The sequence below is a fragment of the Zalophus californianus genome, chromosome 4 (genome assembly GCF_009762305.2).
Source record: "Zalophus californianus isolate mZalCal1 chromosome 4, mZalCal1.pri.v2, whole genome shotgun sequence".
NCBI lineage: Eukaryota > Metazoa > Chordata > Mammalia > Carnivora > Otariidae > Zalophus > Zalophus californianus.
The window spans coordinates 153,837,552-153,861,093 of record NC_045598.1 but is presented as its reverse complement, the minus strand read 5'-3'; the positions used below and the strand labels follow the sequence as shown (position 1 = coordinate 153,861,093).

The following is a 23,542-nucleotide window of genomic DNA, read 5'->3' as shown; positions in this document are numbered from 1 at the left end:
ACATTTAAGGTAACAGTAAAAACAGCAACAATGTTCATTTCTAGAACAGTCATGATATGCCAGACATTCCATATTATTTCACTTACTTCTCACTATAGGCTTGCTTATAAAGCAATACCACTGGTCTTCCTCATTCTACAGAGAAGGAAACTGAGTCTTCAAGAGATCTGCCTAAGTCACATGATTAATAAATGGTTATGCTAGTATTAAACAAGGCTCAAACTAGCAATGACAAGACACTTGACAAAACTGAACTTAATTTTCAGTAAACAATATAAGCCTTAAGTAAGAGTCACAGATAACTAAAATCATTCTCAATTAGGCAAGTCACTGGAAGGGTGGAGAGGGAGTCCTAAAAATTCCTATGGGAGAAAGGCAAACTTCTGATCCCAAGAAAAATAAGAGCAGCTCTGGAAGCCAGCAATGGGCAGGTTTCTGCTATATGCAAGAAACCTGGGATCTTTAAATTCTGTCCTGTACTACACCAGAGAGCCGTATGGATCCAGTGAGGGACTAGTTAAACTGTAAAAATTAGCAACACATTCTCATGAAGAGTTTCAAATGCCTAAATAAAATTTCTACAAAGAAGTTTACTTGCCTTTTTTAGAGTTAAGGCCAAAAAAATAAACAAGTTCTATACAGTCAACTAAAAATTAAAATATGGTTCTTGTAACTGAATAGTTACTTAAAAACAAAAAAAATTAATGAGTTACTATTGAAATATGGAAAATGGGTAAAACAAACTGATAATGGACTTGATGTGGACCTGTGTGTACATGTATCTTTTCTGTAGATGTTATACTATTGCCAACAATGTAGAATTCTCCAAGTGACTACACAGTATGTTTTTAAGTCAGAAGTCAAGACATATTTGCATTATGACTATTGAATGCGGGATCTGATAAGCAGGAGTAAACTTTCAAACCATAAGTCAAATTGTCTCACTCCTTTGGTTAAAATCTTCCTGTGATCTCTCACTGCAATGGAATAAATTCTGAAGTCCTTACTGTGGTTTGCAAGGCTTTGGTGACTCCCACCAAATTCTCTAGTGGCTCCCACCAAATTCTCTGGCCTCATCTCCTACCCACCCTCTTCTCCCGTCAAAGTGGCCTCCTTTCTTTTTCTTTTAAAGATTTTATTTATTTATTTATTTATTTATTTATTTATTTATTTATTTATTTATTTATCTGACAGAGAGAGACACAGTGAGAGAGGGAACACAAGCAGGGGGAGTGGGAGAGGGAGAAGCAGGCTTCCCGCTGAGCAAGGAGCCCGACGTGGGGCTTGATCTTTCTCTCCATTTTGCCAAGCTGTTGCACAGAACAGAGGCCCTATGCTGGATGTCCTTGCCTGAAGTACCCTTCCACCAGATCTTTGCCCTACATGAGAATAGGGACATACCTGCTTTGCTTACATCATCCATGCCCAGCACTACTCCTAGCACAGAGTAAGTATCTGATGATATTTACTGACTAAATTAATGAATGATGATCATCCCAAGTGCCCCATAGATCAATTTTCAACGAAGGACACATTGCCCAGCTGCAAGGAGTGTGGTTAGCTGAGAGCCTCCAGGTATTAGCTTCATTAATGTTTGCCTCAGCTTTCCAGTCCAAGACATACTCCTCCCAGGAAGTCCACAGCCAACACCTGAGAAATGGTGGAAGAGCCTCGTCATTCCCACTCAATGCAGGACTCCTCCAACCTTTTTCCAAAGGTCGCTGTTGGGTTGGTAGGGACTTGATCAAGTCAGCATCACAACGTGACGATTGCTCCTGACCAATCCTCACCCCACTCTTTTCTTTTCACAGGTGTTCCTCCCCAGTAAACATTTAGCAATCCTAACTCCATCTCAGTGTCTGCTTCCTGAAGAACCCAACCAGCAGTGTTCCCATTTCAAAAATCACTCATGCCTATAAATTAAATATTATTTTTAACAATGCACAGAACTTTCATATCAAGCATCTGATGAAATAGTTACCACAACCCTCATTCTTCACTACATTCTCTCACACACACACACACACACACACACACACACTGTGTCTCTCTCTCTCTCTCTCTCTCTCTCTCTCTCTCTCTTTCCCTCCCTCCCTTCAACTCCTAACAAAACCACAGGGCATTTAGCAGATTGTTACTTTATTTACATATAATTCTTAATTCAAATGTTATCTCCTCTAGGAAGCCTTCAAATATAAACAACTGCTCTTTTTTTTTGGCTCCCTTTTGAACATCTAGCAGTACCTACCACACTATTTTTATGTGCTTCTATGTCTGTTTCCCTGTTAGGGATGGAGTTCCTTCAATATACACCTGCCTCATCCTAATAACCCCCCACCTGATAAGGCAAGTGGTTCAAGTGAGATATTCCATAAATTTCTTGGATGAAGAAAGAAAATGAACTTTTTTAAAAAAAACTTTTAAAAGCATATAATTTTTACACAGTTTTATCTGTAAGGTTAAATAACTATAGTCAGCACATTTAAATCCCAAACTAAAAATAAAGTAACTTTATTCTTCTTAGTGAATAAACTTCATTCTACTTTTGAGAGGCAATTACTAATGTTAAAATTTAAGGCTACTATTCAATTTAGAGGCCTATTCATTTTGAGCTATTTAGGACACTTCCTTACAAATAATATATTAGTTACCAAGGAAAAATGAAGCACTGCTTTTTACAACTCATTAAATTTCTTTTCAACTTCATATAACCTGTCAGTTCTCAATTACACCCTCCTGGGACAACATCAGGCCAAACATTCCTAGCATTTGAGCATAAAATAAAACTAAACCACGAAAAACGCACATACACAAAAGAATAAAGTGTCTACTAAAAAAGCATTTTATGAATTAGAAATTTTGATTTTGAGAATTGTTTAACACCAATGGTTAAGCCATGCTAATTTTTTTTTTAATTCAGGGAGTTAAAATGAGCAAACAGCATTACTCCTACACATAGTAATCACAGAATAGGTGAACAATTTTTAAATCCTAGTATTTTAAAGGAAGGCTAAGCCTCCCATAGGAAATAAAAGTGGAAATGAGTCCAAGGGAGAAAATGGCTTGGTTCCACACCCTTAAAATTGCCTACAGCAATGATTCAAAAAATAAAATAAGCCCCCAGAGTCTGGGTCAGCAGCATAGTGTTACAACTTAAGCATTGGGTCATCAGTGGCAATGGTAGGCTGATTAAGGGCTGAGGTAATATATTTACTTACTGTAGTAAGGAACTGTGTAACAGTACTGCCAACAGTACAAAGAGTTCTTGTGTGGATATCGTGTACAAAGAAATACTATAGCCATCTGCTTATATTTTAATATTGAAATATGAAACATACCAGAATAGTTTAAGAAATAAACACAGATAAACTATATTATAAACACTAATAGTTCAACTTGTTAAAAAAAATAAAATTGAACTTCTCTAACAATCTATTAATTATATTTTTCAAGAAAAAACCTTCCATTTTTATTACTCATTAAAATCTGATCCTAATTGAAATAACCTTCCTCTAACATAGGGATAAAAGCAAAAATACAATGGGAATATGGAAAAAGGCAATTTTTCAAGTAATAAAACCACTCTCAAATACAAAGTTTGTTAAACTTATGGCATTAATACATTAAATTTAACACTGATTTGTCTGCATATTAACAGGCAACTCCAATTAGTGGAATAAACGTGTATGAATTACATTATGTATATTTCTATTCAAAGCTCTTGGTAAACCTATTTTGCAATTATCCAAGAAAAGAATTAGAGAGAAGAGTCTATTATTTGTGTTCCCAGCACCTGGCACAAAGATGGGCATACCATGTTTGTGACATAATATACATTTACTAGATGCAAAAATTAATGAAAATCCCAAGGTCAGTTTTTTAAGGATACATTTCTTTAAACAGTGGAAGTGTTAACAGTACCAGTAATTTTGATTTCTGAAAGTCACTATAAGTACCCTATAACATATATTTTGAGCAAGACTGATACTAAGAATCATTATACAAAAGATGATGTCCAAGAATCATAAAAAGTGTCCCTACCTTGATTCAATATTTCTTAGGATATTTTTGCAGGAAAATAACTTTTAAAAATACTAACATGGATGAAAATGCAAAATGCTTTACCTAATAAACAACTATCAATCACCTAAATTCCAGGTGTTAATGAATCCCTGAAAAATTAACTCAGTGGAATACTATTTAATAGCTCAATTTAAAAACATTTTTGAAGCATAGACTATATATCTGGCATCATGGTAGATGGCATACTCTGGGAATATAAAAGAAGTACACCTAACTCAAACCATGAGTTTCAGTTATGTATATGAAGCTTCAGTTAAGTCTTAAAGAAAAAGAAATAGTTAAGCAGACAAGAGGAGGAAACGATTATGAGGGTAGGAAAAGTGTTCCAGGCGGATGCAACACAATGCAACAATAAAGAAGGATGAGAGATTATGTGTGCTTGGGCAGCCAGTATTTCAAAACAGCTAAAGGAAAAGGCTTGAAGAACTTTTCCAGAGATGAGTCTGAGTGATCGTGAAAAGGCCCTGTACTGACTTGCAACGAAGTTCAAATTTTATCTTTAAGACAAATGGGAAACCACTGAAGGGACATAATCAGAATTCCATTTTATAAAGACCACAGACTGCAACAGAAAGAAAGAACTGGAAAAGAACAAGAAAAGACTGGGAGATCACTTGGTAAGATACCAGTTGAAAATAAGACATGGTAACACAAAGTAGAGGTCAGAGGTCAGATTTTATTTTTTTTAGAAACCATTTTTTTTTAATTTTTAAATTGAAATTCAACTTAGTTAACATATAGTGTATTATTAGTTTCAGGGGTAGAATTCAGTGATTCATCAGCTGCATATAACACCTAGTGCTCATTACATCAAGTGCCCTCCTTAATGTCCGTCCCCCAGTTACCCCATCCTCCCACCCAACTCCCCTCCAGCAACCCCGTTTGTTCCCTCTGATTAAGAGTCTCTTATGGTTTGCCTCTCTCTCTGTTTTTGTCTTATTTTATTTTCCCTTCCCTTCCCCTATGTTCATCTGTTCTGTTTCTTAAATTCCATACATGAGTGAAATCATATGGTATTTGTCTTTCTCTGACTTATTTCCCTTACCATTATACTCTCTAATTCCACCCATGTCACTGCAAATGGTAAAATTTCATTCTTTTTGATGGCTGAGTAATATTCCATAGTGTGTGTGTGTGTTTATATATATACACACACCACACCTTCCTTATCCATTCATCTGTTGATGGACATCTGGGCCCTTTCCATATTTTGGCTATCGTGGACATTGCTGCTTTAAACACTGGGGTGTAGGTGCCCCTTCGAATCACTATGTTTGTATCCTTCGGATAAACAGAGGTCAGATTTAAGAGGAAGAACTGACAGAACATGATGACTTCTAAGTTTTTTGCATAAGACAACAGGTTAATAATGGTGGTACCATTAGTTACCATGAGAGAGGAAGAGTTAAATTTCATCTTGAATATTAGTGAGTTTTAGATACTTTAGCACATACAAATGAATTTCTCAGTTTCAGGAAGATCTGGACTAGAGAATTCAATAAAGCAGTTGTCAGTGTATTAGTGGTAACTGGAGCCACACAGAAGGAAGAGCTTAGTCCAAGTACTTCGTCAAAGTATAAAAGACAAAGGAGAAGAGCCCACACATCAAGAATAGAGTTGTGTGTGTGTCAAATATGAAGTCAACGAAGAAAAAACTACAAAATATACACTGGGTTCAGCATCAAAACTAAGCAGAAAAGCAACATGTATATCATTCTAAGTTATTTCTCTGTGAAGGAATAAAGGAAGATAAATGAGAAGTTGAGGGGGACTTAGAATCTAAGTAAATTTTCTTTGCATGCTTTTTCACAATGGGAGAGACCAAAGTATATGACCACCAAAAAGAAAAAAAAATTTAATGTAATGTTATAAAAGAAAAACATAACATAAAATGGTATATACATAATATAGAACGATGTAAAACTTTATGTATAAGGACACAGATTAGAAAGGAAGATGGAAAATTAAAAACTCCTGTTATACTTGTGGTATTTTTTCCTCTTATGATTCCTTTAATGGATGTTGTCCTATGCTTTCACAATTTAAAAATGAGTAAAAAGAGAATAACCACTATACATGTCCTCACCGAACTCCGTCATAATTAAAATAATTAAAGATGTATAGCCTTATGATTAATAATCTAATGAAAAATATATTCATGATTCAATCCTAATTTTCTAATAATCATCTAACCTAATCCTAAAATGTGCATACTTTAAAGTGATCTGGTTGTTTCAAAACATCCCAGGTCTATAAGACTTCCATGTCTCACTAAACTTGGAAAATATGAGGCAAATGACATATTAACTTGAACAATCATAAAAATGCTTAGAAAGTAAAAGGCTCATTTGATGAAAAAAACTTAGAAATGTTTCCATATGTTTCTATGAAGTATTCTTTCCCCAGTAAATGAACACATTCAAGATTTTGTTTCTGGCTTTGTTTCAGAAAAAAAAAAACCCATCTGCATAGTACGGCACTTACAAGTACATCTCAGTCATGCAATAGTAATGTCACAGCTCATATATCAAATAAAAATCACATTCAAGCCCACACAACCTCACAGACCCAAAATCTTCCTTTCTATTAAGAGTATTCCTGAGAGAGCATCCACTGCACCTCACTGATGATGTCACAGAACTTTTGTTAGAAGTTAAATCCTAAAACTAAAATATCAAACAGTTTGGAGTACAGTTGTGAATGACATAAAAAGCCAACTTCCTCTAGGTATAAATTATGAATATTTCCTTTTTTACAAAAACAGGTGCCAAAGTGGTGAAAAAGAAAACATTAACTATACCTCACCATAGTGATTTTTGAAATAAAGCATATTTCATTATATTAAAGACATGATAAAATAATAATGCTTCATGTAATACTTAGAGAAACTGTGACACAGTTTGAATCCATGTCTATTTAATCCCATATATATGTGTGTGGAAATATATTCATTATATGTTAGAAGTACTCAATTATCTAGAGCAGTTATCACAAATTTCATGTAGTTGTGTAACCAACATTATTGCTACACTATCTGTGTACATTTGTGCTATTATTTAACTAATGAAGTAAAAATGCAGCAGTACTACACAGTGGCTAAGAGCTTGGACACTGTCAAAACACATGTACTGATATTACAGCTCTGCCACCTACTAGATCTATAACCAAGAACAAAACTGTTCATCTCTCTGGGCTTCAGTTTCTCATCTGTACAATGGGCAGAATAATGGTACCTTCCTCTCAAAACTGTTGTGAGGATTAAATGACCCAATAGATATCAAGTACTTAGAAGAGTGCATCCACATGATAAGCCAGTAATTAGCTAACACAATTTTTTTCTTTAAATGTACTCCAATTTTTTACTTGTACTTCATGATAAATTTATTTCACAAGCAAATTCTTATTCCATTATCTTAAACAATAGTATCTGAAATCAAAGTATAATATGTGGGATATATTTTTTCTCAATACACAGTAAAATAATTTTTACAATTAAAAACAAAGTTTACAACATACTACTTAAAATCATCTCCAATATCAAAAGTGGTATTGCAACAAAATGAACACTTAATAATTATGTAAGAGCCACCTTTTGAAATACACATTTAAAAACTATGTGCCTCAAAAAAATTTTTTTGAGATCCATTCAAAGGAAATGGAGACATGTAAGTAACTAACATCCTATGATAAATACATTGCTGGATGTTACAAGAAAAATAAACAGTGCTTTCTGTAAGGAAAGGGCATTAGAAAACAAAAAATGCAATGCCATTCAATGAGTAACTATCACCCAATTCAAGTTTCAGGGATTTAAAAATTCCACTCGTTCTCGGGCGCCTGGGTGGCTCAGTTGGTTAATCGTGGGACTCTTGATTTCAGCTCAGGTCGTGATCTTAGAGTGGTGAAATAGAGCCCCGTGCTCAGCAGGGAGTCTGCTTGAGATTCTCTCACTCTCTCCCTCTCCCTCGGCCCCTTCCTCTCCCCCCTTCTCGCATGTGTGCTCACTCTCTCTCTCTAAATAAGTCTTAAAAAAAATCCCACTGGGGATGCCTGGGTGGCTCAGTCGGTTAAGCGGCTGCCTTCAGCTCAGGTCATGATCCCAGGGTCCTGGGATTGAGGCCCGCATCGGGCTCTCTGCTCAGCAGGAAGCCTGCTTCTTCCTCTACCCCTCCCCCTGCTTGTGTGTATTCTCTCTCTGACAAATAAATAAAAATCTTTTTTTAAAAATCCCATTGGTTCTTCTATTAAACAAAATTCCTCTTAGTTTCAGTTCCTTTCCTTTACTGACTTAAAAAATCCTGTTACCTTTCATAAAATGAAATAATGGAGCATATATTTTACTGTTACTGTCAATAAAATTAATAACACTAGCCACCAATTATTAAGCCAGGCACTGTGATGAATGCAATTTATCACTACAAACATAAAATATGTATTATTATCCATATTTTACAATGAAGAAGCTCAAAGAATCTAAGCAACATGCCTAAGGATCCCACAATTAGTAAATGGCAATGGGGAGGAGGGGGTAATCTGCGAAAAAAATTTAAACCATAAGATCCGGACTATACCAGACAGCCAAGACCACCTTCAAAGTGGTCATAAGCTAACAGCATCACTGTTTCATTGATCAAAACATTTTTGGTACTCCTCACAACTACATTTATGGTCTACAAGTCATTCTTCTGAATTGTCCCAATGATGACAAACTTTGATCCTTTTAGGGATAAATATGAATATTTGAATGAAATACCATATAGAACAGTAAAATGACACTGGATCTCAACAGATCTTTATATTCTAATACATAGCATGAATTTAGGCACATACACAAAAAACAAAACAGAAATCATTTTGTTTCTCTCTGTGACACTCAATCTTTAAAAGAAATGTGTATTTAAAACTAAGGTATTAATTTCTCACATATCTGCTAAATTGGCTACAAAAACTTTTTCAAGTAATTTTAAAAATTTTTAAATTTTAAATTTTTAAAATCTGTGAACATAGCAATGTCTACAGAATGGAATATCCTGGCCAAAAGAATTACTTAGAAAAGCAAGAGTCACTTGGATACATAAGTTTTGATTGCAGTATAAAAGGATAAGCTTCAAAGACATATTCTTTAGAGAATAACCATTAAAGAGTCTTTCTGGCTTTAAAAGCTAATATTTTTCTCATTTTAGATTTTTCTTCATTTTTATCTTCAAATAGCTTATATGAAACTTGCTCATTATTTTTCAAAATATTTTCTAATGTGTGATTAGCAATACTGCTCAAAATTCTGACTAGTAAAGAATAAAATTAGGAAGTTTCTCAGTTCTTCTGGTGCATCTTTGGATTTGGAATCAATCCAAAATCATGTTAGCTCTTTTACCAATGTACTGATTCATATTCAAGCTACAGATTCATATTCCCTAGGTGTCCAATATAACCTATAACTTTTCTTTTTTGTCCCAATTAAATCTTACTAATTTTATTACTTTAATCCAAAGCACATTTTTAATCTTTTATACTTCTTCTCGGCCTTAGAGATTCACTTTATATGAATAACTTTAATTTAGAAATAACACCTAGTTTAATGTGCGTATATTTTTCATTCTTTCCATCAATGACAACAATATAAATAAATAAAAATGAGTCTAGGTGAAATACCAATTAATAGATCTCTGGTGAAGATTCCAAACCATCAGTTATTATCCTGTGTATAGGACTCGTATTAGAAACAGAAATCCAACTAGCTTAAACAAAACGCTGGGATTAACTGGCTTATAGAATACAAAGAAGGATTGAAAACTCAGTGATAATAAAAGATCAGCCCTCAAAACCATTGGTACCAGAGTCTCAAATGACTCCAGCACTCTATTTCCTTATCACTTTGGGTCACCTTCTCTGCAGACCTGATTTCTCACCATAGCAAGACACAAACAATGATAATTCCTAATCCCTACATTCTATGTCTTCTGCCAATAGAAAAAAAACTAACCTCATTTTTTCTGATTCCACGTTCAAAAATCCCAGACAATGATTCTGACTGGCCCAATTTGGGACTTGTGGACTTTTAACTTACAGGTAGGCACCATTACTGACTCAGCATGGGTAAAGTACCTACCCTTAGTCAACCAGAAATAGCAAACTAAAAGAGCATACCAGGCTTGGCCAGAACATTTTGGATTTATGTGAAAAAGGAACAGCTACCCCCAAGGGGAACCTTAACCTCCACTCCACCTCTTGAAGCAAAGCCATAGGCTTAATGGGGCATTTGATACATGAAGGTTCCCTAAAATGCCAGATTCAGTAAGGGTTCAACTAAACAGAAACATAATGGTGTCCACTGTGCTACTACAGCTATTCAACCTCAGCTCCCGCAATGTGTGAACCAGCTCAATGAGCAGAATTCAAAGCCATTCACATAATTCTGCCTAATGGTACCTTGATAAATCTTGTTTTAATTTACTGACCCTTCAGTTGTTGTCACTGGCCTAGCTGTTTGGTCTGCCACTGGAAAACTACAAACTGGCAGACTAAAGGCTAAAAATTAGGTATCACAAAGTTTAGAAGAAAGACAGTATAGGGGCACCTGGGTAGCTCAGTTGGTTTAAAGCATCTGCCTTCAGCTCAGGTCATGATCTCAAGATGCTGGGATCGAGCCCCTCATCCAGCTCCCTGCTCAGCAAGGAATCTGCCTCTCCCTCTGCAGCCCCCTCCTGACTCATGCTTGCTCTCTCTCTCTCGCTCTCAAATAAATAAAATCTTTAACAAAAAAAAAAGAAGAAAGATAGTATAGGAAAAAAATTACAGCTGATCAAACCATCTGTGAATCTTCTGATGCCCACAGTAGGGGCCCTTTCTCTGAGACCAACTTGATTCAACCAGTACCACCCAGACTGCCCATCACTGTTGCCCAGACCCATCACTGCATCAGACATGGCAAAACTTTCACCACCACAGACTGCACAGAAAGTAAAGGACTTTGTTTCCAATGCAGTGGTTACCACAGTATGGTCGACTCATGAATACCCAAAGTCAACAATTTATAATGTGGTGGCGAAGGCCACATTGCACTAAGCACTGCCACCCCATCCACATCTATTGTATTTCTCCCAAACTCATTACTTCAGACCTTTAACCCCTAACTCCCATTCAGTCTGATCAGCTACCTCTGGTCACACCAATTTAGCATTCAAAATTAAGCTGCTACATATTTTTTGGCTTTTAGGACCATTTACCAGCTAACAGTGGTATGCCTTCTCTTCTAAAGGTCACAAAACAGGTCAAAAGTTAGAATATTTGATGGACACTCTGTGCTTCCTACCTAATCCACAGACATCTAGTATTGTCAAGCATGGGTACGGCCTCCTGATAAATCAACTGAAGATTTCTGACTCTACCTTCCTCACCTTCTTTTGGTCCACATAATTAAGTAGATATTATAAGGTGTAATATTGTTTTAAGAAGGATGCAGAAAAGACGTAACAAAAGCAAGCCTAAGGCTGCTATCCCTATAAAGGCCCATTTGGAAAGCTGGGCCTTCACTGGGAGCATGTAGGAACTTGCCCTGCCTCCTTTCTCTAATTGATAAGAATGGTTTACCGTGCTTAGTCTTTTGTACAGAAAATGCGGTTTATCCTGAACACCTGCTTTTGGAGCATGCTCAGGTGTACCCCTCACAGGAACATGTATGGATTTCTCCTGTGTCTTTTTCCCTTTTGATCTGACATGTACTCTTACTACCTTGCTGTAATAAATCTTAACCATGAGTATAACTATATGCTGAGTCCTTTGAGTTCTTCTGGAGAATCTCCAAATATAGGGGTCTTGGAAACGCCAGATACAAAAAATCCACACAGCAATTCTATTTTAACAATTTTTCACAGCTAACTTATACTCTTTTCTTACAATTATCTCCCATACTTTAATTATACCCTTTATTTTGTTGACTTTGCTCACTCACTAAAAAGGAAAGATCTCCTAGCTCCCATCCACTATACTACAGATGGTGTCAGAGGTAGGGGGAAGAGAGGGAGTAATCTTAGGAACTGGTAGAATTTGTGAACTATTTCCATTCTGAATACTCATCAAAAAAAAAAAAAAAAAAAGCAGACATACAAAACACTTATCTGCAGACATTCTCCAAAGCAAATACTAGTTGCTGAGGATATAACAGGAGAGTAAATGACATGTGGTACCTGTCCTCATGGAACCTATTTTCTACTTAAAAATCCTCTGAGGAACTGACATTTGAGCAGGACTCTGGAGAATAAGCTAATACATATTAAGTAAGTAAAACAGAGGGAGAAGAGCAATGCAGCAAGTTGGGATATCTTGAGAGAAGCACAGCTCTTTTGAGAAGCTGAAAGGTTAATGGAATACAGGGCCAGATTTGAGTCTTTATCCTACAATTAACAGAAAGGCAAGAAAGGAGTGCTAGGATCACATCTGAATTTTTCAAAGCTCACTCCAGTACATGTTAGACAATGGATCAGAAGAGGAAAACGAAATGATGAAGTGACCTCGAGTGTCAGAGATAAAGATGGAGAGAAATGGATGTATTATAAAAGTACTTAGAAAATAAATCTGACAATACTTGGTGACTGATATACTCTGGGTAAATGATTAAGCCCAAGTAGTGAGCAATATTTGCCAAGTACTGATCTAGACAATAGAGGAAAATGTAAAAGTTGAGATGAGTGATCAGAGCAGACACCTGTCCAATAAGAAACAATGAAGTAAGTATCCCAGGAAGCAAATGTAATGTTATCTATAATTACCTTAATAAAAGGGAGGGGGGGGCAGCCAGCAGGTAGATGCCTTCAAATAGGTCTCGTAACAGTTAGAGGGGAGTACCACATCCAGAGGGCTCTAAGTAAGAAAAAGCCTCCAGAATCTACGGCAGTCTGAAAAGGTAAATTTATAACTTTAGTATCTGTTTTTGTTTCTGTTTTAAGATTCTGAGAAAGAGAGAGAGAGGAGATTCTGCTCCTCCCACATGAGTGGTGGGAGGAGCAGAGGGAGAGGGAGTGCAGAGCCAGACACAGAGCTTGATCTCACAACCCTGAGATCATGACCTGAGCTGAATCAAGGGTTGGAAGCTCAACTGCCTGATCCCAGGCTCCCATGACCTTGGTCTTTGATGAGACAGGAATGTAGCTCAGTAGAACAAACAGACATCTAGTAACTCAAATGGCAGGTAAACATGACAACTTGGCCAACTAAAGTAGAAATTCAATCAATAAGAGTTAAAGCACATAGTCAAAGGAGAATTAACTGCAAAGGTGAGTCGATACTCACCTGACTGTGTATTCCTCATATCTCCCTCAGATTAGGGATAGTATCAAACTCAAGGCTGAAAAAAAATGGAGAGATCAAGTGTTCTAGGTATAATTAAGAGTAAGGTAGGTGTGGGATATCAAGTAGGCTCTTAAAGTGAAGAATTATTAAAAAGTGACTACTTCTTATGGGGAAAAGATCTACAAAAGCAGGTGAATCAGATAGGGAAAATAATGAGGTCCACTTTCCAATTTACAACTAATATTAACCTAATATCACATGAAATTTTCAAGTGTCTCTCATAGTCAATTAAATTTTAATAAAACATAATAAAGCTGGGGCGCCTGGGTGGCTCAGTCAGTTAAGCATCTGCCTTCGGCTCAGGTCATGAACTCAGGGTCTTGGAATTGAGCCCTGCACTGGGCTCCCTGTTCAGCGGAAAGTCTGCTTCTCCCTCTCCCTCTGCCTTTGCCCCTCCCCCCGCTCTTGATCGAGCACGCTCTCTCTTTCCAAATAAATAAAATCTTTAAAAATAAAAAAAACAGAATAAAACTGTTTCTAATTATAAAAATTTATTGTCAGAGGACTTTTGTTTAGCAAAGGCAAAAGAAATGTGAAAAGCAAGGTATGTGAGATTTCACTCAGTCAGAGGTGAGGAATGAGGCTGCAGAGGGCCCAGGTCCTAAAGGGCCATACCAGGAGTGTTTTGTTTTGCTTTTTAAAGATTGTATTTATTTATTTGACAGAGAGAGAGTGAGAGCAAAAACACAAGCGGGGGAGTGGGAGAAGGAGAAGCAGGTTTCCCGCGGAGCAGGGAGCCCAGTGTGGAGCTCTATCCCAGGACCCTGGGATCCCATGACCTGAGCCAAAGGCAGATGCTTAACAACTGAGCCACCCAGGCGCCCCCTTGGAGTGTTTTAAGTTTATCCTGAGGGCAATGAAAAGTCAATGACAATTCTTGAATAAAAGAGTGATGGAGTCACTCTGGCCTTCTGGGTGCAGTGTTTACAAAGGGTGAGCCCACAGGTGCTTGAGGAGACACAGGAAGGGAAGGGTAGTTAAATCCAGTCCTGGCAGGAACAAGAGATGAAGGGCTTCAGAGGAAGGCAGGGAAGAGAGCATGAAGCCACCTCCTCAGGAGTCTTCCAACCACAAACCACTGAACTGACCCCAGCCCCAATCCCACCATCAGGATTTGCCATGGTCTTGTCAAGAAGGTCCACAGGACACAATGCCAGTTACTCAATCTGCTCAGTGTCTTATTGAACAAATGCCCTAACACATGACTCATCAGGGCCTTCAAGCAGTCATTCCCATATCCTGAGATTCAGAATCCAGAGGTTTATCTATCTGATTTCACTGTTTCCATGCCATTCCTTCTTGAATATGCCCAAACATTAAAATTTAAGTATTTTTTTCCACACAGGCAGACACACATACACTTCTGCCTCAGGCCGTCATGCTAACTGAAATGCTTCCCCTTAGCGATCTGTGTCCACATGTACGTTTAAGGCTTTGGGCATCCACAGCTACTCCATCCATCCATCATCCATCCATTCATCCATCCTCAACAAGACAGCAAGTTCTGACCAGTCAGGCCCCAGGGTTCACAGCAAGGTTCTCCAACTCATTCAAAAAACTGAAGAGGAGGGAACACTACCAAACTCATTTACAAAGACAGCATTACATCCTGATACAAACAAAGCCAGATAAGGACATCACAAGAAAACTAAGAGCCAATATCCCAAATAAAAATAGATGCAAATATTCTCAATTATGTAGTAGCAAATCAAATTCAACAGTACATTAAAAGGATCATTCACAATGATTAAGTGAGTTTTATCCCTGGAATGCAGGGATGATTCAAAATATGCAATTCAATAAATGTGACACATAATAATGCAATGAAAGAAAAAAAATGTAATAGTCTCAATCGACACAGAAAAAGCATTTGACAAAATTCAACATCTGTTCATGAAAAACTCTCAACAAATTAGGTACAGTACAGAAGAAATGTACCTTAACATAATATAGGCCTTAAATGACACACCCACAGCTAACATCATACTCAATGATGAAATAAGACAAAGGTGCCCACTCTCACCACTCCCATTCAAAATAGTCCTGGAAGGCCCAGCCTGAGCAATTAGGCAAAAGAAAGAAAGAAACAAAAGCCATCAGAACTGGACAGGAAGAAGTAAAACGGTCTATTTCCAGATGACATGATACTACATAGGTTAGTTAGAAGCTAGCTAGCCATGAGCAGTGGAAGTCCCAAGTCCTCGAGGGGAGAAAGATAAAGTAAGCAGTTAGTTAGACATGAGCTGGAGGCAAGGATGGTGATAAATAGCTTTTACATTAGAAGCCCAAGGGCACGATATCATGACCTTGTGGCTTAAAAGACCCTAGGGCTAAGAGACCAAGAGCCACAGGTGCAGAGCATGCGCTCTCCTCTTCCACCTCTGCCCCAAGGTAATACCTAGACTCATTATAATGCAAGTGCTTTAAAGTTATAGCCCCCATCCAAGCACTAACCAGGCCCGACCCTGCTTAGCTTCCGAGATCAGACGAGATCAGACGAGATCGGGCGCATTCAGGGTGGCACCAATGGGAAAAGAAAGGCTGCCATGACAGGTCTGGTACAAACCTTGTAGGGTCAAAAACTCCCATGGCAAACCTGTGGGAGGAGTCCCCCAAATGACTGGAAGCAGGCTCCATTAGAAACCATTCCATCCATGATGCAAGACCCCTGGTCCCATAAGAAAGAACTCCTGTAGCCTCAGGGCAGTTGCCACCTCTTGTTCCACTGGCTCTCCCACCTTAAGAGTGTACCGTTGCTCTAATAAAGCTGCTTTCTGCTTTCACTTTGGGCACTGATCTCTAATTCTCTGTGCAGTGCCAAGAGACTGAAACACAACACTTTTCTCACTGACATATACAGAAAATCCTAAAGACTCCACCAAAAAGACTAATAGATTTAATCAATGAATTCAGTAAAGTTGCAAGAAATTAACATACAAAAATAAACTGTGAGTCTATACACTAATGACAAATTACCTAAAAAATAATCAATCCCATTTACAATAGCACCAAAAACAATAAAATACAAATGGATTTTACCAAGGAAGAGAAAGATCTGTACAATGAAAGCTGTAAGACAGTGACAAAAGAAATAGAAGAGAAAAATAAATGGAAAGATACCCCATGTTCATGGATTGGAAAAATTAATAATATTGTTAAAATGTCCATACTGTGTGAAGCCATCCACAGATTCAATGTAATCCCTAGGAAAATTCTAATGACTTTTTTTTAACAGAAATAGAAAAACTATCCTAAAATTTAGATGGAACCAAAAAAGACTGTGAATAGCAAAAACAATCCTAAGAAAGAAGAATAAAGACAGAAGTATCATACTTCCTGATTTCAAGCCATGTTATAAAGCTATAGTAATTAAAACATTATGGTATTGCCATAAGAACATATACATGGACCAATGGAACAGAATTGATCCCAGAAATAAACCCATGCATATACAGTCAACTAGTATTTGGCAAGGGAACCATAAATACTCATAAATACTCCTAAGATAGTCTCTTCAATAAATGATAGTTAGGAAAATTGGATATTCACAGGTAAAAGAATGAAATGTGACCCCTATCTTACATCACTTATAAAAATTAACTCAAAATAGATTAAAAACTTAAATTTAAGACCTGAAACCATAAAACTTATAGAAGAAAACATACAATATAAAAAGCTCTTTGACATGGTCTTGGCAACAATTTTTTGGATATGACACTTAAAACACAAGCAACAAAATCAAAAATAAATGAGTAGAATTATATATACTAAAAAGCTTCTGCCCAGCAAAGGAAATGATCAACAAAATGAAAAGGCAATCTACAGAATGGGAGAAAATACTGCAAATCATTTGTCTGATTTATCTCATTATCAGGAGTTAATATCCAAAATATATAAAGAACTCCTACAACTTAATAGGAGAGAAACAAATAAATCCAATTAAAAAACAGACAAAAGAACCTGAATATTTTCCAAAGAAGACATTCAAATGGCCAATAAGTACATTGAAAAGGTGCTGAACATCACTAATCTTTAAGGAAATGCAAATCAAAACAGCAAAAATATCACCTCACACCTGTTAGAATGGCTTTCATCAAAAAGAACTGATAAATGCTGGCAAGGATGTGGAGAAAAGGGAACCCTTGTGCACTGTTCTTGGGATTATAAATTGGTACATCCACTATGGAAAGCAGTATGGAGATTCCCCCCCAAAATTAAAAATAGAACGACCATATGATCTAGAGATTCTGAATATATATCCAAAGGAAAAGAAATCACCATGTAAAGAGATATCTACACTCTCATGTTCACTCAGCATTATTTACAATAGCCAAGACATGGGACCAGCCTAAGTGGTATTCAACAACAAATCAATGGATAAAGAAAATAGTGTGTGTGTGTGTGTGTGTGTGTGTGTGTGTGTGTGTGTGTGTGTGTGTGTGTGTGTGTGTGTGTGTATACAATGTAATATTATTGAGCCATAAAAGAAGGGAAATCCTGCCATTTACAACATGGATGAACCTTGAGGGCATTATGCTAAGTGAAAGAAGTCAGAGAAAGACAAGTATTATTTCATATCCTTTATATGTGATATCTAAAAAATTTATAGAAAAAGAGAACAGATTTGTGGTTATCAGAGGTGGAGGATGGGGTGCTGGGTAACCAGATGATGGTAGTCAAAAGGTACAAACTTCCAGTTGTAATGTATAACATGATGATTATAGTTAATACTGCATGGTATATTTGAAAGTTGCTGAGAGTAGTTCCTAAAAGCGCTCATCACAAGGAAAAAAAATGTGTGTGTGTGGGTGTGTGTGTGTGTATGAGGCGATGGATGCTAACTAAACTAAATGAGGTAATCATTTCACCATACAGGTTAAGTCATTATGCTGTACACATTAAACTTATATAGTGCTGTATATCCACTATATTTTAATGAAACTGAAAGAAACAAAATAAATAAGGGGGGGAAATCACCATACTAGTTTAGTAACGAAAAGTACCGTCGTTTCATATAATCTGAATTCTTTTTTTCAAGATTTTATTGAAATTCAAGTTAGTTCGCATATAGTATATTAGTTTCAGGGGTAAAATTTAGTGATTCATCACTTACATATAACACCCAGTGCTCATTACATCAAGTGCCCTCCTTAATGCCCATCACTCAATTATACCATCTCCCCATCCATGTCCCCTCCGCAACCCTGTTTGTTCCCTATAGTTAAGAGTCTCTTACAGTCTGCCTGTCTTTATTTTTCCTTCCCTTCCACTATGTCCATTTGTTTTGTTTCTTAAATTCCACATATGAGTGAAATCATATGATATTTGTCTTTCTCTGACTTATTTCCCTTACCATTATACTCTCTAGTTCCATCTACCTCATTGCAAATGGCAAGACTTCATTCTTTTTGACGGGGCTGAGTAATATTCCGTTGTGTATATACAACCTATCTTCTTTATCCATTCATCTGTCAATGGACACTTGAGCTCTTTCCATGTTTTGGTTACCGTGGATAATGCTGCTATAAACACTGGAGTGCGTGTGCCCCTTTGAATCACTATTTTTGTATCCTTTGGATAAATACCTAGTAGTGAAATCTTGCCCGTTAGGATACCTCTACAGGGTGCCTGGGTGGCTCAGTTGGTTAAGCGATTGCCTTCAGCTCAGGTCATGATGCTGGAGTCCTGAGATCAAGTCCCACATCGGGCTCCCTGCTTAGCAGGGAATCTGCTTCTCTCTCTGACCCTCACCCCTCTCATTCTCCCTTTCTCTGTCATTCTCTCCCTCTGAAAAATAAATAAAAAATAAATAAACTTTTCATGGCAAAGTTAGTCCTTTTTGCATCTGTTAACTAAAGATAGTCACAAGTGGCAGCCCCACCTTACAGCCAAAACAACAAGGATGAGAAGAAAGAATCAATGGGCTTATGGAAAATAAAGATGACTGCTGGTAGCCTCCTACAACTAAGTACCAACTCCTATCCCGTGGTCACCGGCCATCTGAGACAGTTCTCATATGTACCGTTAATTTTGTAGTCCAAAGAACACCATAACAATAAGAAAGACAAGCAAGCATTTATTTTTTAAGCCCTTATAACATGTAAGTTTATTGTTTAACTGCCAGGTATTCAACTTTCTAACACAGTTTCAGGAAAACTCTAACATAAGGTCACTGAATGTAAGTGTATAATGTATGCACACACAAGCCCTGCAAAAACAATTTGAGATCTGATCCAGTGAAATCCAGTGGTGGCCAACACTAAGAATAACGTAGAGTGCTACAGAAGTATACTCCAACAGAACACAGCTCAATGGAAGGGGAGTCTCAGAATACTAGGGTCAATAAAAGATTTCTATGACAGAGAATTAGAAGAGAGGCACAGAGAACTTCTAGTGTAAAATAAGCTACTCTGTTCTGCTCATAAGATAGGGAATGCTGATTCCCAGGACATAAATGTACAAGTGAGGCTAAATAAACAGGATTCTGGTAGAGCATTCATCTGCCCTCCTCTCTTTATTCACTTAAACACAAAACAAGCCCAAACTGATTTATTACTCAGATTGTACTCACATGCAGAAAATAATTAGTACATTCTTAATTCTTTAAACTGTACTCACAGAAAAATTATGGGGTTCTTCCTTTCTTAATAAATTATCACATACACTGTAACTTTCAATACTTGAACATGAACTCAAGTGAAATGGAATCTTTAAATTCAACATTCATATCAATCAAAATTCATATGGGGCACTTTAAAACTCACAAAATTCACAAAAGTGAAGTCTTTTTACCCTAATTTAAGTATCAAGAAGTCTTACTGGTTATCTCTTAATGCAAACCTAACTCAACACTTTTTTAAGACATGGATAAATTTATAGTCCATGCCCTATTGGAAAGAAAATTTTACAACTCAAAATAATATTTCAGAATGTATTGGAGGTGTTTTGTAGATGTGGGGAAATAAGCAGTTTGCAAACAGAGGAATAGAAAAAGCATATCACTATACCACATTTTTTTTCTAAATGGTTAAAGAACTATTCAACAACTCCAAAACCCTTTTTATATGCACACCTGGGAAGAATACCGTATCCGTAACTTTGCTCGGAGTTACACTGATGTGGTTTTAGACCAGATGTTTAAATGTTACAGTATGTACATTTTCTTCCCCTCTTCTAAGGCAGAAGTAAAGTAAGAGGAATATTTGACTTCACTCCACAAGAGACCTATTTAATAGTTTGGCGGTTATGTAAGTAAAGGTAGCTTGGCTAAGTCAATGTTGACGACATACAGAACGACATGATCCTAATGAGTTGGAAAATATTGGCTCTCATGAGAATAGACCAGATGCTACTGAGCTGAGAAAGCTACTGTATTATTGAATTTCATTTTTATGAGGTAAAATTTATTATTCAACCATTAAGGTATCCCATATGAAATCTTGCATAAAATACTTTTACAGTTACATTCTGGAAAGTAGATTTTAACATTAAGACATCACTTAAATGAGGGATTCAAATGTCCATTTGATCACCTTCAGCACAGATTTTAAAGTCTGAAAGCAATTTTCCTATAAATACCAGATTATTGGAACTACACTGTGAACAAAACAATTAACTATCTGAATAAGGAAAAAGTGGTAGCAAGTTCTTGTTTTCCTGAACAAAAAATAGCCATGTGTGACTTTATATTTTATCTTCTGGAGAATGACAAAGGTTAGAATTTCAATGATTTGAGTACCATCAGAAACATGAACAAAAATATGTAATTCAATAATCCCAATTAATATATATTTCAAACTTTAACAGTTCTGCTTTATTCTTTATGATTTATTATCTTAATTAGACTTCTAATACTTGCTATTTTTTTCATTAACTAATCACTAATGGAGTAGCCAACTATCTTACTGTATTTCTGGTCTCATTTATCAGACAGAGTATGATGTAGCAGAAATCATAGTAACAGAAAGGTCCAAGGGACCTTAAGCTTAACCAAATTAATCAGTGAGTATCTGCGGGATGATATTTAAGAAAAACACTAAATTGTTCTGAGCATAAATTTTCACCATGTCTAACACAGGATACATAACTTGCCAACATTAATATTACTGGTAAGAAGCCAGTGAAATTAATGCATTGAGAAACATCAACCTAAAAAAGGTGAGCCAATTCAGACAATTCAAGTAAGTTTTACGGTATCCAGTCCCTACAGCATGCAGCTCACTAGAGGAGAAATGCTTAGTAGACAGCTGTAAAGTACATAAAAGTAGATAAAAGGATAAGGTTTCAAATTCTATTATCCCACCACATTGCAACAACCATTTATAGATTTGCTGCTCCACTCCCCTTGGAGTCCCTAGCAGAAGAGAGAATATATGGTTCATCATAGGTTTCTGTGAACTAGGTGTGGCCTCTTATAAATAGTGACTTAAAGGGGTACTATGCACAGTTTCTTAGTAAGTCCAAAAAAGTACACCTAATCGATACCCTGAATTTTATACTTCAGTCATCAAGTTCACTGTTCATTAACCTATTTACTCTTTTGCCTTACTCTTTAAATTTTCCTTTGCCCTATTATCTTCTCAGCTCAGACACTGGATCACCAAGACCCCAATTCTGACAATGGTTATCACAGTATCCAAAAACCTCATATCCTAGAACAACCTCCATAGGTAGTATCCCCATATGTATGATTCCAGCAGGATTCTACATCCAGGAAAAGAAAAACAAATCAACTCCACAAACAATACTTTATTTTGTACTCACAAGAACTCTATGAGTAGGTAAGAAGATATTATCACCATTTTACAGATGAAAAAGTTAAATGAAACTCAATGAAACAAATGACTTTCCTTTAGATATATAATTACTGACAGGATTTCCACACTACATTTCAGTGCTCTCTCCTAAATTTCAATTATTAAATAAGGAAAATATTCTTATCACCTAACAAAGACAGTAAGACTTAAACTACACCAATATCTATATATAATACACAGATTAATAATATTTGATGCATAAAATTAAGTCTCTAAGAAGCATAAGCATAGAGCTTTGCATTTTATTCTAATTTTTGGAAGAGCTGAGAAAAAAGTCATTGTAGCTTTATAGAACATGTATTACTATTCAATATTCACATTTTCTCTTAAAGACTCTTAGATAGGGGCGCCTGGGTGGCTCAGTTGGTTAAGCGACTGCCTTCGGCTCAGGTCATGATCCTGGAGTCCCGGGATCAAGTCCCGCATCGGGCTCCCTGCTCAGCAGGGAGTCTGCTTCTCCCTCTGACCCTCTTCCCTCTCGCGCTCTCATTCTCTCTCTCTCTCTCAAATAAATAAATAAAATCTTAAAAAAAAAAAAGACTCTTAGATAAACCATCACAAAATAGAAATAACTGATTCAACAAACTAAAGTCATCTCTTTTTATTGTGACATATTGTGACTGTAATATGGAGTTTGTTAAAGAAAACATCTTTTCTACCTAAAGACATTTTGTAGATGTGATGCTTGAAATTAAATTTCATATTGCATTTTTGAAGCACCATTATTAATCCAACATTTAGAATGAGAAGACTGAGGCACAAAATTGTTCCATATTATTTTAAGAGCCAATGAAATTCAACATAACATTATTTGATTTTATACATACAGACCTATTTAACAGCTTCAGTTATTAAAAGGAAAAATATGGCATTAAATAGGCATTTTTATAAAATTAATCAAGATAGTAAAATTGTAAAATAATTCTATACTTGTAAAGCAAAAATAACATTGTTTCTGTCCTTAGTTTTCCTAAGTAAAAATGCAGCATGAAACTTGACTACCAAATTAATTTATTTCCTTTGAGTGATAAATTATTTTACTACTTGTCATTGGCCACTCTTCACTAAGAGTCTTATGTTATTATAATCAGGAAATCAATAACCATATTTTCTTAGCTATCAGGATTTCAGAATAAATATTCTTCATTTTTAAAATTTTCCAGAAATGTCCTACACTTCACTATATACAATGTATTTTGCCAGGGACATGGTGCCATACCCCAGCATATTTTCCAAAAAGACATAAATATCAATACTATACCTTCAAGGTAAGGAATTTTAGAATTTGAAAAGCA

General features: G+C 36.4%; 1 protein-coding gene across 6 annotated transcripts in view; it reads right to left on the bottom strand.

Annotated features, from left to right (window-relative positions):
• The window catches only part of VPS13B (vacuolar protein sorting 13 homolog B), a 752,513-nt gene that overhangs the window by 571,591 nt on the left and 157,380 nt on the right, over window positions 1-23,542 (bottom strand). The window contains exon 18 of one of the 6 annotated variants that reach the window (XM_027594777.1): window positions 13,383-13,426. The exons of the other annotated variants lie outside the window; for them this stretch is intronic. Within the exon in view, the coding sequence (XP_027450578.1) occupies window positions 13,398-13,426 (29 nt within the window). The 3' untranslated portion in view covers window positions 13,383-13,397. Of the gene's footprint in view, window positions 1-13,382; window positions 13,427-23,542 lie in introns of those variants that run through there. 6 annotated transcript variants of the gene reach the window in all.